The sequence below is a fragment of the Coregonus clupeaformis genome, chromosome 1, assembly GCF_020615455.1.
Source record: "Coregonus clupeaformis isolate EN_2021a chromosome 1, ASM2061545v1, whole genome shotgun sequence".
Lineage (NCBI taxonomy): Eukaryota > Metazoa > Chordata > Actinopteri > Salmoniformes > Salmonidae > Coregonus > Coregonus clupeaformis.
The window spans coordinates 44,993,417-45,010,873 of record NC_059192.1 but is presented as its reverse complement, the minus strand read 5'-3'; the positions used below and the strand labels follow the sequence as shown (position 1 = coordinate 45,010,873).

Genomic DNA, 17,457 nt, shown 5'->3' with positions numbered 1-17,457 from the left:
GTTAGCTATCTAAGATTTATCTGATATACAGCGCGTTCGTAAAGTATTAAGACCCCTTGACTTTTTCCACATTTTGTTATGTTACAGCCTTATTCTAAAATTGATTAAATTGTTTTTTATCCTCATCAATCTACACACAATACCCCATAATGAAAAAGCAAAAACAGATTCATCTAAAAGCAAAAAACTGAAATATCTAATTTACATAAGTATTCAGACCCTTTACTCAATACTTTGTTGAAGCACCTTTGGCAGCGATTACAGCCTCGAGTCTTCTTGGGTATGACGCTACAAGCTTGGCACACCTGTATTTAGGGAGTTTCTCCCATTCTTCTCTGCAGATCCTCTCAAGCTCTGTCAGGTTGGATGGGGAGCGTCGCTGCACAGCTATTTTCAGGTCTCTCCAGAGATGTTCGATCGGGTTCAAGTCTGGGCTCTGGCTGGGACACTCAAGGACATTCAGAGACTTATCCCAAAGCCACTCCTGCGTTGTCTTGGCTGTGTGCTTAGGGTCGTTGTTGGACAACGAACCTAAGGACCTCAGACCTTCACCCCAGTCTGAGGTCCTGAGCGCTCTGGAGCAGGTTTTCATCAAGGATCTCTCTGTACATTGCTCCATTCATCTTTGCCTCGATCCTGACTAGTCTCCCAGTCCCTGCAGCTGATAAACATCCCCACAGCATGATGCTGCCACCACCATGCTTCACCTTAGGGATGGTGCCAGGTTTCCTCCATACATGATGCTTGGCATTCAGGCCAAAGAGTTCAATCTTGGTTTCATCAGACCAGAGAATCTTGTTTCTTGTTTAAGTGCCTTTTGGCAAACTCCAAGCGGGCTGTCATGTGCCTTTTACTGACGAGTGGCTTCCGTCTGGCAACTCTACCATAAAGGCATGATTGGTGGAGTGCTGCAGAGATGGTTGTCCTTCTAGAAGGTTCTCCCATCTCCATAGATGAACTCTGGAGCTCTGTCAGAGTGACCATCGGGTTCTTGGTCACCTCCCTGACCAAGGCCCTTCCTTCTCCCCCGATTGCTCAGTTTGGCTGGGTTGGCTAGTTCTAGGAAGAGTCTTGGTGGTTCCAAACTTCTTCCATTTAAGAATGATGGAGGCCACTGTGTTCTTGGGGACCTTCAATGCTGCAGACATTTTTTGGTACCCTTTACCAGATCTGTGCCTCGACACAATCCTGTCTCGGAGCTCTACGGACAATTCCTTTGACCTCATGGCTTGGGTTTTGCTCTGAAATGCACTGTGGGACCTTATATAAACAGGTGTCATGTCCAATCAATTGAATTTACCACAGGTGGACTCCAATCAAGTTGTAGAAACATTTCAAGGATGATCAATGGAAACAGGATGCACCTGAGCTCAATTTCGAGTCTCATAGCAAAGGGTCTCAATACTTATGTAAATAAGGTATTTCTGTTTTAGTTTTTTTATAAATTTGCACACAAAAAAATAACATTTTCGCTTTGTCATTATGGGCTATTGTGTGTAGATTGATGATGATTTTTTTTTATTTAATCAATTTTAGAATAAGGCCGTAGCATAACAAAATGTGGAAAAAGTCAAGAGGTCTGAATACTTTCCGAATGCACTGTATACGCCTATATGTTGAAAATGGAGAACCATTTTTATCTTCTGTTCTGAAAGAGAACACTTAGTTAATAATTCACTAATAAAGTTACTTTTATCCAGAGTATGTGCTGATGACATAGCAGACCATTTGGAGAATAGCAGAATAGATGGAGGAAATGGGATTTAATTGGGAACAAATGCAGCAGAAAATAAAGACTTAATTCACATGAAATAGTTAAAACGTTTAAAAAACAAAGCAGGGTGAATGGGTGAAAATGGGTGAATGTCAGAATGAGTCACTTGGGGCTCACACAGACTAGGGGCTCTATTTTTGGCTGCCCCTACGGCGGCGCTATTGTCAAATGCACGGTAGTTGGCAATTTAGGCTTGTAATTTACCTGTCTAACATCAGCTTGCGTGCTTATTTTTTATTTTTTGTGTCCACATGCCCATCATGGAACGAGCGATGCGATGATGCCTGTGACCCTCATATTTAGAAATATTTAAGTTATTTTCCTGTTCAATTGCTTGTTTTCGTTTTTATTTGATTAAAAACAAAGCCCGCAGTAGGCTAACCCTACTATAATGAAGTCTGGTTCTACAGCAATGTATCTGTGCGTCTTTAAAAAAAATCCTGGCCATACATTAGCCAAGTAGCCTATCAATGAAAGGTTTTTAAATGGTCTACTCATGAGAGTGCCTTGAAATATTTGAGGTTTTTGTCCTCATGCTTTTGCTTAATTCACAATTAATCGGAGCCTAATGTTTTTTTATTTCTGGAGAAGTGCGAATGTGATGCGTAAAGACATTTAGGCTTACATGTTGAAGCCGAATAGAACAATGTGAATTGCAAACATGCGAAACAATGTATTTTACTGTTACTGCTATTATTCATTACTTTATGCTATTTAATAAACGGTATCAATCCACAATGGACTAGGGCGAGAATATTCCATGCCCTCCAGACAAATTGGAGTTGATGATAACGCAGACTGTCAATAGCCTAATCAACTTGAGACAACCGCATGCAGCATTAAGCCATGGAGAACGTTTATTAGCCAGTGAGTGGTCAAGCCCTCCCCACACCTACAACTTATTTATTCATCAAAACCCAGTCTTTCCTCGCCACCGCCAGCTAGTGCGCCCATGATTCCCGCTGTGAAAATAGCAGAAATATTTCTAACACCCACAACTCAACAGCGGCTACGCTAAGATTTACCATAGCGCTAGGTTAGAAATATGTATTTGTTAAAACAGAGCCCTAGTTGTATTTAGAGTATTTCTGAAAAGCAGCATGTTTCAAAGTGCCTTGATTCTTTCATTCTTTGTGCCCCCTTTTTCAATTTTGTTTGCTTTTTATGTACAACAGCACATCTAGGAGGTACTGGAGATAGTAAGATGTAAGCCAGAAAGATTTTCAACAGCCCTCCAGGAACTTATTTAGAGATAACTTATTCAGAGAGACTTGGGAAACCTGAAGACCAGAGGCTGCCCTTGACGAATACACAGGCACAGCTCTCTGATCCCTCAAACTACCCTGCAGTAACACAGTTCAGGTCTTTATGCATGTCCACCTCTGCCATCTGCCTATCCCAATAAGCTCAGAGTGGGAGAGAGTGTTTGTTTTTGCAGAGCCCAAATTAAGACCTCTTCAGGGGAGGGAGTACCCTTGACAGCACATTGAAGGATAATAGAACCTGACTCTCTGCCAATCCTTATTAGCAAGTCACCATTTAAATCTCCCATGGCCCCATCTCCTGTCTAGCTCACTACTTGACCCACACACACACACACCTCCAGAGCCTTCCGCATGTCCTGGAGGGCCGCGTGGTCCAGGGTGAGGCTGTGGATGCTGCCTGTCCTCTCGGCTCCCTTCCCAGCTCCTTTCTTCCTCAACTCCCCCTTGCCTCCGCTGTCCTCCCTTCCCTGGCCAGTTCCCAGCCCAGCAACCGACACAAACCAGGGCTGGATCAGCCCCTGGGCCACCGCATCACACAGCATAACCAACAGCACCGGCTCCCTGGAAGCACAGAAGAGCGTCATACTCTGTACATACAAACTGACATCAGCTACAACATCTTAACTGAGAGAGGTTTATGTAAATAGCAAAGCCCTTACAGCACCTGCATTGCCCTATTGTGGTTTTAATGGACTACTTTTCATGTAATGTAATTGTGCTTATATGTACTATGTCATTAAAAGGCTGATGAGCAGTAAGTGTGTGTCAGCAACAAGCAAATGTTACAATTTGTAGTATTTAAGTGTTACCGTCCAGTGAGATGTTCCTCTTAGACCTACCCAGCGTGTCCGGTCTGTCTCAGCAGCTCCACGGCTCTCTGAAAGGTGGGCAGGAGGCGCCGCTGCTCCCCAGCTGCCAGCAGGTGGCTGTTGTAGTTCCATAAGTACACGGCTGCGTTGACCACCACCCAGGCCTCACGAATCTCTGCTCCCAGCTCGGCTGCCCGCAGGAAGTTGGAGGTGGCGTAGGCAGATAAGTCCTGGATCCAATCTCTGGGAGTGGAAAGGAGGGGAACAATAGTTATGTTGTCTGCAATGCATAATATATGAGAAAACAAAGGAAGCCACACTTTATATTTAATATACTGTATAACACACTACTTATTACATATAACAAACTGGTGAACCAAGCTCTGTGACTACATACACATTTACACACTTGGCTTGCTTTGTCCGTTTATCTTCATGTTTTGTTTGTGTGTGTGTGTGTGTTGATTCTTCCAGCCTTGTGGGGACCTAAAATCCCCAAAAGTCCCCACGAGGATAGGAAAACAAGGAAAATGTCCCACGTCCTCATGAGGACAAAGGCTATTTTAAGCTTAGGGGTTCGGTTTAGGGTTACAATTAGGGTTATGGTTAGAATTAGGGTTAAGGTAAGAGGTTAGTGGTTAGGTTTAGGAATTAGGTTTAGGGTTTGGGTTACAGGTTAAGGTTAGGCTTAGGGTAAGGGAAAATAGGATTTTGAATGGAAATACATTTTAGGTCCCCACGAGGAAAGAAGAAAACAAACGTGAGTGTGTGTGCATGTGTCCTCACCTGTAGACAGCCCACTGTGGATTGTCCTCAGGGAGGCGGAGTCCTCTCTCCTCAGGAGGGACGGCTGGGGTGTTGAGCTGTACCCCCTCAGAGCGGAGCTTGTGTATGGTGGCCTGTAAGGTACAACCTCAAATTATATTGATGATGACTTGCCCTCCCCACACAGCCATAGTCATCAAAGGCAGCCGATATAACTGGTGAGCTCAGAGAAACAATGATTTTAACTCCTGTAGCTGTCTGACAACTGAGATGAAAGTCTTTAAAAGTTTTGTGTATCGTCACATGGGGCACTTTTTGAAGAGTCAACCTCTCTAAGAACAAAGGGAACCTATTATCTTAGAACAAAGAGATGGATATTATAAAAAGAGGGGCCGCAGATGATCCAATTCAGAATTCGACAAGGTCATCGCTTTATTTCTAGATTGTTATGTCTGTCTGTTCTTCGAAGCCAGCGTTGTCAAGTTAATACAGTGCATTCGGAAAGTATTGAGACCCCTTGACTTTTTCCAAATTTTGTTATGTTACAGCCTTATTCTAAAATGTATTCAATATTTTTTCCCTCATCAATCTACACAAAATACCCCATAATGACAAAACGAAAACAGGTGTTTTGAAATATTGGCAAGTTTATTCAAAATAAAAAACAGACCATTTGCTATGAGACTCGAAATTGAGCTCAGATGCATCCTGTTTCCATTGATCATCCTTGAGATGTTAGTACAACTTGATTGGAGTCCACCTGTGGTAAATTCAATTGATAGGACATGATTTGGAAAGGCACACCAGTCTACATAAGGTCCCACAGTTGACAGTGCATGTCAGAGCAAAAACGAAGCCATGAGGTCGAAGGAATTGTCCGTAGAGCTCCGAGACAGGATTGTGTCGAGGCACAGATCTGGGGAAGGGTACCAAAACATTTCTGCAGCATTGAAGGTCCCCAAGAACACAGTGGCCTCCATCATTATAAAATAGAAGAAGTTTGGAACCAACAAGACTCTTCCTAGAGCTGGCCGCCCACCCAAACTGAGCAATCAGGGGAGAAGGGCCTTGGTCAGGGAGGTGAGCAAGAACACGATGGTCACTCTGGCAGAGCTCCAGAGTTCATCTGTGGAGATGGGAGAACCTTCCATAAGGACAACCATCTCTGCAACACTCCACCAATCAGTCCTTTATGGTTGAGTGGCCAGACAGAAGCCACTCGTCAGTAGACCATGAGAAACAAGATTCTCTGGTCTGATGAAACCAAGATTGAACTCTTTGGCCTGAATGCCAAGCGTCACGTCTGGAGGAAACCTGACACCATCCCTACGGTGAAGCATGGTGGTGGCAGCATCACGCTGTGAGGTTGTTTTTCAGTGGCAGGGACTGGGTGACTAGTCAGGATTGAGGGAAATATGAACGGAGCGAAGTACAGAGAGATCCTTGATGAAAACCTGCTCCAGAGCGCTCAGGACCTCAGACTGGGGCAAAGGTTCACCTTCCAACAGGACAACGACCCGGGACAAGTCTCTGAATGTCCTTGAGTGGCTCAGCCAGAGCCCAGACTTGAACCTGATCGAACATCTCTGGAGAGACCTGAAAATAGCTGTGCAGAGATGCTCCCCATCCAACCTGACAGAGCTTGAGAGGATCTGCAAAGAAGAATAGGAGAAACTCCCCAAATACAGGTGTGCCAAGCTTGTAGCGTCAAACCCACAAAGACTTAAGGCTGTAATTGCTTAAGGCTGTAGGTGCTTCAACAAAGTACTGAGTAAAGGGTCTGAATACTTATGTAAATGTGATATTTCATTTTTTTATTTGTAATACATTTGCAGAAAATGCTAAAAATCTGTTTTTGCTTTGTCATTATCGGATATTGTGTGTAGATTGATGAGGGAAAAAACAATGTCATACATTTTAGAATAAGGCTGTAACGTAACAAACTGTGGAAAAGGTCAAGGGATCTGAATACTTTCCGAATGCACTGTATCTCTGAATATTTATTAAAAGCTTGGCGCCAGAGGTCCGATGGGTCTGTTGAATCACACAGTCTGACGAGCAGAACAATGTTGCATCAAGGTATCAAGAAGAGTGAACAAGACCGAAGAAATCAACACCAGAGGCAGGGTTCTCCTCAAAGAATGTAAGAGTGGCGCTGCCCCACCTTGTGGACTGGCTGTATGTAATAAAAAATTATTTTGTTATTTTTTTTACTTTATTTATTTAAGGTCAGGCATCACACCCTAATAGGGTATGTTTTTGCTCTAGATTGCAGGAAATGTCAGTTACAGGTGTTCAAAAACCTAAAAATCTCAGAATCCTAAGGTGGGCACTGCCCCTCTCCTTGTTAAAACATCCTGGAGAGAACCCTGAGAGGGGTATACTACGATACAAGCTAAATCTACTCAGGATTTTATAAAGCTAGCCAGCTTCAGTTAGCTTCACATTTCAGCTCAGGCTTCATCCATGTTACGAAGGTGGATATTGATCCTCCACCTGACGTTAACTACAGCCAGGCTTGTAACTGCGCTTACATGTCGCACACGGATAAGTCCAGTGAGTCAAACGGCGAGCTCTTCATGTTGTGGAAAATGACCCACAATGCTGTTTACTTTCTGCATCTACACTGACCAAAAAATATAAACGCAACATGTAAAGTGTTGGTCCCATGTTTCATAAGCTGAAATAAAAGATCCCAGAAATTTTCCATACGCACGAAAAGCTTATTTCTCTCAAATTTTGTGTACAAATTTGATTACATCCCTGTTAGCATTTCTCCTTTGCCAAGATAATCCATCCACCTGACAGGTGTGGCATATCAAGAAGCTGATCAAACAGCACGATCATTATTAGGGCTGACCCCATTTAGAGACGACTGGTCAATTGTTTGGTCGATAGGCTGTCGGTCGAGCAGTAGCGCAAAAAAAAAAATTATGGTGTACAAGACACCTGTCTGATTTGGGCCTGTCTGAGTGGACTGATCCATTGTGGAGGCCGTTGGGATGGCACAGTCCATCAGTCTAAGACATGCAACACAAATACAAATTATATTATTTTATAACAAATGCGCTTTCTCCCGCGTTAGATAGTGGTCGCTGTCCGCGGTTCTGAAACACATCATTGCGCTGTTGAAATGGCGCCTTTTCCCAGACCATGTTGCTATGTGCATAATAGCAAAGTTAACCAGCTTATTAGTGTTGAGAACAATGCGGCGGAAGCAGCAGCCGAGTTAGGAGATGAGGAAACATCCCTTGCCTTAATTGTCTAAGAAAAGTGAGGAGAGAGGAAACCCTAATTTAACTAGGTCTATAATCAATAGCCTAACTGTTAAATGTGCCTGGCTTTATAAATCATCCATACATATTTACAGAAATAAGACAGATCCTGCTTCTGTTGTCTGTTTGAGTGTTTGGTTGATAGCCTACTGATTCCATGAGCACCAAGCCTCACGCAACAATTTCACTAATCTGGCTGTTTTTAATCTTTGCTATGCTGTAATAAAGGCTTTACACTTGTTTTTGTTAGACCAGCCTCTCTGGTTTGATTTATAATTGTCAGAAAAATTATATTTATAATAATAATAATAATAATAATAATAATAACCCTCCTTTTTCTCTGATCTCCTTCTTATTGTTATTATTACTATTATTATTATGATCATCATTATAATAATAAGTAATGTCATTATCATTAGTAGGCTTAGCATAGCAGCCTTGTATAACCACCATCGAGCTGTAGGCCTAAGAGCACATCCTGTTTAGTCTTAATACCATAACTTACTCAGGCCTATATTTCAATACTTATATAGGCTACTGTGTCAATCAATCATTTATTTGTTCATGTCATCACTCAGCATACGAGTCATTCATGATGTGAAATGCAATCAAGCATTTTAGTTTTAAAATAAAATAAAGCGACCATTGAATAATTAGCGTAAACAATAAATAGGCCTAAACCGTTCCATTTCTGAAATTGCATTCACAAATGAATGCAACTGTTTTCAGTCTATGCTGTAATAAAGGCTTTACAAAAAAACATTACAACAGACTCTATGGTACGCTTATAATTTATTTTGTGTTTTTTACATTGTTCCAAACGGTAAGAAAAAGTATATTGTAATCTAACAGCACCTGTTTGGCACACATAGGCCTAATATGCACACAGCGCTTGCTCCATTCCTTATTTTCCACAACTAGTCAAATTTATTCCACACATCTGACTTCCCCTTTACCTCCTGCGCAACCAGTAAACATTCCCCCATTTCGAGTGTATTTGTCACGTCCTCTGCATCCATTTTGCTGTCAGGTGTTACGTTGTTCAGAGTTTGTTATAACCAATTTATTGATGTGATCATGATTATGCTATAGGTCAGGCTCTATTAGTCACGTGCATTGCGAAGCATACATGTGTCACGTAAAGAGAGCAAGGGTTGAGGGAATATTTAATGTGTTTCCTAAACAAATTAGGGATTTCGGTAACAACTTTTCAGTCAGAAATTGATGTAATTATGTTGCAGCTTCAGCAACACGGACAGCGCTATACACACTGATGTTCTGTGGTGGTCGCTGCAGCAGGGAGGAGAGAGACAACGGGTGCTAGTCACACAGTCACTCGCTGTTTTTTGTTTTAGTTTTTTTAGCACAGCAAGTTTGAACAAGGCGGCACAATCCCTTTAGTCATTTGTGTGTCTTAATTATTTCATCAAACAGTCCGCTTAAAGCATCAGACAAGCTCAGTGCACATACAGTGCATTCGGAAAGTATTCAGACCCCTTGACTTTTTCCACATTTTGTTACGTTACAGCCTTATTCTAAAATTGATTAAATAGTTTTTTCCCCCTCATCAATCTACACACAATACCCCATAATGACAAATCAAAAACAGGTTGTTAGACATTTTTGCAAATGTATAAATAAAAAAAATTCGGAAATATTACATTTACATAAGTATTCCGACCCTTTACTTTACTCCCATTCTTCTCTGCAGATCCTCTCAAGCTCTGTCAGGTTGGAGGGGGGGCGTCGCAGCACAGCTATTTTCAGGTCTCTCCAGAGATGTTCGATCGGGGTTCAAATCCGGACTCTGGCTGGGTCACTCAAGGACATTCAGAGACTTGTCCCGAAGCCACTCCTGCGTTGTCTTGGCTGTGTGCTTAGGATTGTTGTCCTGTTGGAAGGTGAACCTTCGCCCCAGCCTAAGGTCCTGAGCGCTCTGGAGCAGGTTTTCACCAAGGATCTCTCTGTACTTTGCTCTGTTCATCTTTGCCTCAATCCTGACTAGTCTCCCAGTCTCTGCCGCTGAAAAACATCCCCAAAGCATGATGCTGCCACCACCATGCTTCACCATAGGGATGGTGCCAGGTTTCCTCCAGACGTGACGCTTGGCATTCAGGCCAAAGAGTTCAATCTTGGTTTCATCAGACCAGAGAATCTTGTTTCTCATGGTCTGAGAGTCTTTAGGTGCCTTTTGGCAAACTCCAAGTGGGCTGTCATGTGCCTTTTACTGAGGAGTGGCTTCTGTCTGGCCACTCTACCATAAAGGCCTGATTGGTGGAGTGCTGCAGAGATGGTTGTCCTTATGGAAGGTTCTCCCATCTCCACAGAGGAACTCTGGAACTCTTTCAGAGTGACCATCAGGTTAAGGCTCTTCTCCCCCAATTGCTCAGTTTGGCAGGGCGGCCACCTCTAGGAAGAGTCTTAGTGGTTCCAAACTTCTTTAATTTAAGAATGATGGAGGCTACTGTGTTCTTGGGGACCTTTTGGTACCCTTCCCCAGATCTGTGCCTCAACACAATCCTGTCTCGGAGCTCTACGGACAATTCCTTTGACCTCATGGCTTTTGCTATGACATGCACTGTCAACTGAGGGACCTTATATAGACAGGTGTGTGCCTTTCCAAATCATGTCCAATCAATTGAATTTACCACAGGTGGACTCCAATCAAGTTGTATAAACACCACAAGGATGATCAATGGAAACTGGATTGTGTGTAGATTGATGAGGAAACAAATGTATTTAATCAATTTTAGAATAAGGCTGTAACGTAACAAAATGTGGAAAAATTCAAGGGGTCTGAATACTTTCCAAATGCACTGTAGTTGATTTAATTAAAACACGTGTCTATATATGGAAAAATACACGTAACATTTTGACCAATCAATTGGTCTAAAGAACAGACGACTCTCGCTCGACCAAGATTTTGTCAGGGACAGCCCTAATCATTACACAAATCAAATCAAATTGTATTTGCCACATGCGCCGAATACAACAGGTGTAGACCTTACAGTGAAATGCTTACTTACAAGCCCTTAACCAACAATGCAGTTTTTAAGAAAAAAAAAAAAAGTGTTCAGTAAAAAATTGATAAGTAAAAATAAAAGAGCATCAGTAAAATATAATAACAGTAGGGAGGCTATATACAGGGGGTACCAGTACAGAGTCAATGTGCGGGGGCATCGGTTAGTTGAGGTCATTGAGGTAATATGTACATGTGGGTAGAGTTAAAGTGACTATGCATAAATAAAAAGAGAGTAGCAGCAGCGTAAAAGAGGGGGTTGGGGTGGGGTGGGGTGGGGGGGCAATGCAAATAGGGCCAGGTCTCTGACCTCCTCCCTATAGGCTGTCTCATCGTTGTCGGTGATCAGGCCTACCACTGTTGTGTCGTCAGCAAACTTAATGATGGTGTTGGAGTCGTGCCTGGCCATGCAGTCATGGGTGAACAGGGAGTTCAGGAGGGGACTGAGCACGCACCCCTGAGGGGCCTCCGTGTTGAGGATCAGCGTGGCAGATGTGTTGTTACCTACCCTTACCACCTGGGGGCGGCCCGTCAGGAAGTCCAGGATCCAATTGCAGAGGGAGGTGTTTAGTCCCAGGGTCCTTAGCTTAGTGATGAGCTTTGAGGGCACTATGGTGTTGAACGCTGAGCTGTAGTCAATGAATAGCATTCTCATGTGGAGTGCAATAGAGATTGCATAATCTGTGGATCTGTTGGGGTGGTATGCAAATTAGAGTGGGTCTAGGGTTTCTGGGATAATGGTGTTGAACAGCCTTTCAAAGCACTTCATGGCTACAGACGTGAGTGCTACGGGTCGGTAGTCATTTAGGCAGGTTATCTTAGTGTTCTTGGGCACAGGTACTATGGTGGTCTGCTTGAAACATGTTGGTATTACAGACTCAGTCAGGAACATGTTGAAAATGTCAGTGAAGACACTTGCCAGTTGGTCAGCGCATGTTCGGTGTACACGTCCTGGTAATCCGTCTGGCCCTGCGGCCTTGTGAATGTTGACCTGCTTAAAAGTCTTACTTACATTGGCTAGGGAGAGCGTGATCACATAGTCATCCGGAACAGCTGATGCTCTCATGCATGCTTCAGTGTTGCTTGCCTCGAAGCGGGCATAGATGTGATTTAGCTCATCTGGTAGGCTTGTGTCACTGGGGAGCTCGCGGCTGTGCTTCCCTTTGTAGTCTGTAATAGTTTTCAAGCCATGCCACATCCGACGAGTGTCAGAGCCGGTGTAGTACGATTCAATCTTAGTTCTGTATTGACTCTTTGCCTGTTTGATGGTTCGTCGGAGGGCATAGCGGGATTTCTTATAAGCGTCCGGGTTAGAGTCCCGCTCCTTGAAAGTGGCAGCTCTACCCTTTAGCTCAGTGCGGATGTTGCCTGTAATCCATGGCTTCTGGTTGGGGTATGTACGTACGGTCACTGTGGGGAAGACATCATCAATGCACTTATTGATGAAGCCAGTGACTGATGTGGTGTACTCCTCAATGCTATCGGAAGAATCCCGGAACATATTCCAGTCTGTGCTAGCAAAACAGGTGCACCTTGTGCTGGGGACAATAAAAGGCCACTCTAAAATGTGCAGTTTTGTCACACAACACAATGCCACATATGTCTCAAGTTTTGAAGGAGAGTGCAATTGGCATGCTGACTGCAGGAATGTCCACCAAAGCTGTTGCCAGAGAATTGAATGTTCAGGCATAAGCTAAGGACAACGAATACAATTGCATTTTATCGATGGCAATTTGAATGCACAGAGATACTGTGACGAGATCCTGAGGCCCATTGTGAGGCCCATTTTTTTAAAGGTATCTGTGACCAACAGATGCATATCTGTATTCCCAGTCATGTGAAATCCATTGATTAGAGCCTAATGAATTTATTTCAATTGACGGATTTCCTTATATGAACTGTAACTCAATAAAATATTTTTAATTGTTGCATGTTGCATTTATATTTTTGTTCAGTATACATCATATCGCTGACTCTACCTTTAAATCAGTCGTCTTCCTCAAACGAAGGGGATGATGACGCCATCTTTGCGAGAGGGAATCTGATTTCATTCAGGATAAGTGGAGTTAGCCCTGAGTTAGTCTGCCCCGGAGCAGGTTAGTTCCGAAGGATTCGTTGCCATAAAAGGTGAGTCACTTTCGTGTGCCCGGTTATCCCGAGTTGAACTCAGTTGACCAAAGTTAGCTCACTAACTGTTCTATCTCGTATCATAGTACACCCCCTCTGTTCCGCTGGGCTCAATCTGATTAAATCCCACAGCGCCACTCTACTGCTAATATTGGTATTTTGTCTTTACTTTGCATTAATTGCATCAATAGAATCAATCATTGTCTATAAGAAAAGTCATAGTGACTATAGTGTGTGGTCAGGAGAACTGAGGGGGAGGGGGGGTTCTACTAAGCTAACATATGGAATTGTTTTAAGATGGTCATACCAAGGATCATGCAGCCATTTGATTTTGGATTTTAGAATTAACATTATTTGATGAAACACTGAATTTGGCCTTACTAATATTAGCCCATAGAAACGCATTGAATAACAGATTCATACATAGAAAAACAGATAGTCAAAAATAAATCAAAAGGAAGTTTGTTTTAAAGTGTCTGTCCAATATCTGAGAGATATAAGAAAGATCAGGAAATTATTGATATTTTTTTGGACCCATATTCTACCCAGAAAACTGGGCACTAAACTACTTCCATTAATTGTTTTAACTGGTACCAGACTACCTTCAGACGAGTCTTGAGGCTTGTGAGTGTCCTTGAGCAAAACAACCGACATGTACATGTTCATGTGTAGCCCAAACCGTTCAGACTCTACAAACAGAAGTTGGCAGATCGGCGGTACTGACTTCAGATGAGTCCCGTGACGCTTGTAGAAAAAAAGGATATTAAGAGAAAGGGGTCAAGGGTCAAAGGTGGTCATCTGACCTCAGCATTGATGAAGCACACTTCAGCCAGCAGACGGAGCAGGTCCTTCTCCGCACTCTGGGCCAGTCGCCCTGCCGATGGACGCCCGTCACCATGGAGTCCACCCTCCACTGGGCTCTCGTCCCCCGCCTTGCGCTCACCTGGGGACCAGAGGGTATCGAGTGAGCCAGAGTGAGCGTGTGCAGTTATGCATCAGTGCTTCCGTAAACAACCCAGTCTCTCCTCCCTCCTCCACTAATCTCCATTACCGCTGACACTACCCAGTGAGCCACCTGCTAGTTATCAATAGCACTGGTTGATAATTAACTCATTTGCACCCAAATAAACATGTAAGATGATTTTATTCTATATCCCCATAATGATTTCAATGAAGCAGTTGAGCGCTGTGGATAGACTGACTTTGAGAAATCAATTAGGCTGTGAAAACATTTTTAAAATGTAAATGTAACCTCAAAGCGTACCAGACGCTACAATCCTCCAGAGTAAAGATTCCCACTACTTAGGTTTCCTGGGCTAGGATTAATAATAAATTCCTCTTGATACAATTAGTTATGCTTGCTATATATATATATATATATATATATATATATATATATATATATATATATATATATATATATACTACCGTTTAAAAGTTTCGGGTCACTTAGAAATGTCCTTGTTTTCGAAAGAAAAGCAATTTTTTTGTCCATTCAAATAACATCAAATTGATCAGAAATACAGTGTAGACATTGTTAATGTTGTAAATGGCTATTGTAGGTGGAAACGGCAGATTTTTTATGGAATATCTACATAGGCGTACAGAGGCCCATTATCAGCAACCATCAGTCCTGTGTTCCAATGGCACGTTATGTTTACTAATCCAAGTTTATCATTTTAAAAGGCTAATTGATCATTAGAAAACCCTTTTGCAATTATGTTAGCACAGCTGAAAACTGTTGTTCTGATTAAAGAAGCAATAAAACTGGCCTTCTTGAGACTAGTTGAGTATTTGGAGCATCAGCAATTGTGGGTTTGATTACAGGCTCAAAATGGCCAGAAACAAATAACTTTCTTCTGAAACTCGTCAGTCTATTCTTGTTCTGAGAAATGAAGGCTATTCCATGCAAGAAATTGCCAAGAAACTGAAGATCTCGTACAATGCTGTGTACTAGTCCCTTCACAGAACAGCGCAAACTGGCTCTAACCAGAATAGAAAGAGTAGTGGGAGGCCCCGGTGCACAACTGAGCAAGAGGACAAATACATTAGTGTCTAGTTTGAGAAACAGGCGCCTCACAGGTCCTCAACTGGCATCTTCATTAAATAGTACCTGCAAAACACCAGTCTCAACGTCAACAGTGAAGAGGCGACTCCGGGATGCTGACCTTCTAGGCAGAGTTGTATAGAAAAAGCCATATCTCAGACTGCCCATCTTAATCTTTTCTTTTTATTGGCCAGTCTGAGATATGGCTTTTTCTTTGCAACTTTTGAACGGTAGTGTATATATATATCCCTTCTGTTGCCAAAGTGAAAGTTCCTCACAGTCTGATTTAGGAGCTTTCCATCTTCCATCATCGTAGAGCAGACAGAAACGACAGGCAGCTCGACACACATCCCAAACCTCTTGCTTCCTAGCTGTCTTTGCCAAGGCTGCCCACAATTTCACCCTGAAAAAAATAACAAATACAATGTTCCATACTTTCCCATAGGTGGGAGTCTGCCATGAGAACATTCTGTATTGGAAAAGTGTTTGTTTGGGCAATGCTAAATAATAAATGTTTCCTTTGGCTAGTTCGACCGCACTGGTTGTATGTTCTCCCCCCACCGTGATGCCATGCCTTTTTTATGTGTTTATTCTACAGGGTATTAGTGAAGCCTGGTGGAAGGCTGGTTGTGCTGCTACACATCATTCCATATCCTCACCCTGAAAAACCTCCTACTAATGATATTCAGTATCAGTATTATGCACTAAAAATGAATAAGCCACATAGTTCAGCTTGGCTTCACAGTGTCCTAGGACATAGAAACGTATTTAAAGTCGCTAGCTACCAAATGGTTAATGTTCATAACATTTTGATTACGCACCATGTGCACTCATTTGTGTTAAGGCCTGTAAGATATCAAGACAAGAGCACATGTTCATAGAAAACCTTGATATATTCTCTCTCACCCTCTCATTCATTCACTCACCCTCTCACTCACTCACTCATAAACACGTATGCACACACACATTCACTCATATTTACATAATACACACCTCTCCCTGTCATTCTTGCCAGCTCTCTGTCTGGCCAGGTGTCCCTGTACCTTCTCAACACATGCAGAGTGGTGCTGAGCCTTAGCAGAGAGATGAGCCACACCGCCAGGTCCACTGGTGCCTGAGGGGACTAAACACATTTGAATACACATTTACATTAAGAAACCAACTGCATTGGAATAGTGATAAATAGTCCATCATATTGGACAATCCCTTTGAAATTAGAACGAATCCAGGGAGGCTGCAATTTGCCACAGACTCTTCCCAGCCCTGACAAACAGTGTTGTGATTGGCATAAAATCAGGTAAATAAAAAGCTGAATCGCTGATTAATCAGAAATCAAAATATTACATCTCTGAACAAAGGATCCACACAACTGTGTCTGCAACAGGTTAGACCCTTACTCTCGCATCCGGAGCTCACTGACAGCCAGACATATCTCACTACAGCACATTGCTGATGACAGTCTGGGGGCCAATAACAGAATGGTACAAAAACTACATTCTATTATTAATTTGTTCATCTTCAGCACATGCTCAGCATATTTCTCCAATCTCCGGGGTCACTCGGGTTGCTTGGATGTTCAAACGGCTTCATCATTGGGTTTCTTTGTCTTAGGCCTCAAAAGCCAGCTTGTGCTTGAGGTGTTACTGTTGTAACACAGGAAGTATCACTAGGTAAAAGTAGTCGTGACCTGCACACCTGACCCGTGCCTGTATAAACAGCTAGTCAGCTCCAGTCTCATGGCCTGGCTGTCAGAGGCAGGGCCCTGGCTCGGTTGTTAGGCATCAGAGTGTTCACTTGATCCTGGGCACCTGGAAGCCCGAGAGGGGAGAGATCAAAGCATGCCAGCCCCTTAGCCCCAGGACTCCATAGGCTCTATGATCCAGTGCATCGGAGCTATAGGGATTTTGTCATGCAGACATATCGAAACAAGGAGTCAGTCAAATCCTCCAAGAAATGGTTCTAGTACTTGGATGTTGGGCTGTGAAGTAAGTAAGCCTCTCTCTCCAACTAAGCGCCCTCCAAACTCAGTCTTAGTTTTGAGGGTACCTTTATCACCAAACGTGAGCTTTGGATAGCAGGATTAGGCAATCCTATACATGGCTGGTGAAAGACACTACATCAAAGTCATTCTAAAATGAAATGGCTATTCAAAAAGATAGTTCAAGGGAAGGAGTTTGTACTTTTTGCCGCGCTATCTGCGTCGAGCACCACCTGGAAAGCGTCGGGGGCCAGGGTGAGGCCTGCGTTGACCAGCATAGGCCGTCTCTTTCTCACCTCCTCCTGTGGCTGCCCATTCTTAGCCTTTAACAAATAGAGAGAGAGAGAGAGCGCGCGACAGAGAGCGATGGAGCGAGAGCGACAGAGAGAGACAGAGCG

At 43.1% G+C, this 17,457-nt stretch overlaps 1 protein-coding gene across 4 annotated transcripts in view; it reads right to left on the bottom strand.

Moving 5' to 3' along the window:
- The window catches only part of LOC121569219 (cilia- and flagella-associated protein 46), a 105,892-nt gene that overhangs the window by 69,364 nt on the left and 19,071 nt on the right, over positions 1 to 17,457 (bottom strand). For all 4 annotated transcript variants that reach the window (XM_041879994.1, XM_041880023.1, XM_041880005.1 and 1 more), the window contains exons 13-19: positions 17,262 to 17,382; positions 16,075 to 16,204; positions 15,360 to 15,484; positions 13,838 to 13,977; positions 4,635 to 4,747; positions 3,879 to 4,091; positions 3,375 to 3,600 (exon numbers count right to left, since the gene is read on the bottom strand). In XM_041879994.1, the coding sequence (XP_041735928.1) occupies positions 3,375 to 3,600; positions 3,879 to 4,091; positions 4,635 to 4,747; positions 13,838 to 13,977; positions 15,360 to 15,484; positions 16,075 to 16,204; positions 17,262 to 17,382 (1,068 nt within the window). The remainder of the gene's footprint in view (positions 1 to 3,374; positions 3,601 to 3,878; positions 4,092 to 4,634; positions 4,748 to 13,837; positions 13,978 to 15,359; positions 15,485 to 16,074; positions 16,205 to 17,261; positions 17,383 to 17,457) is intronic.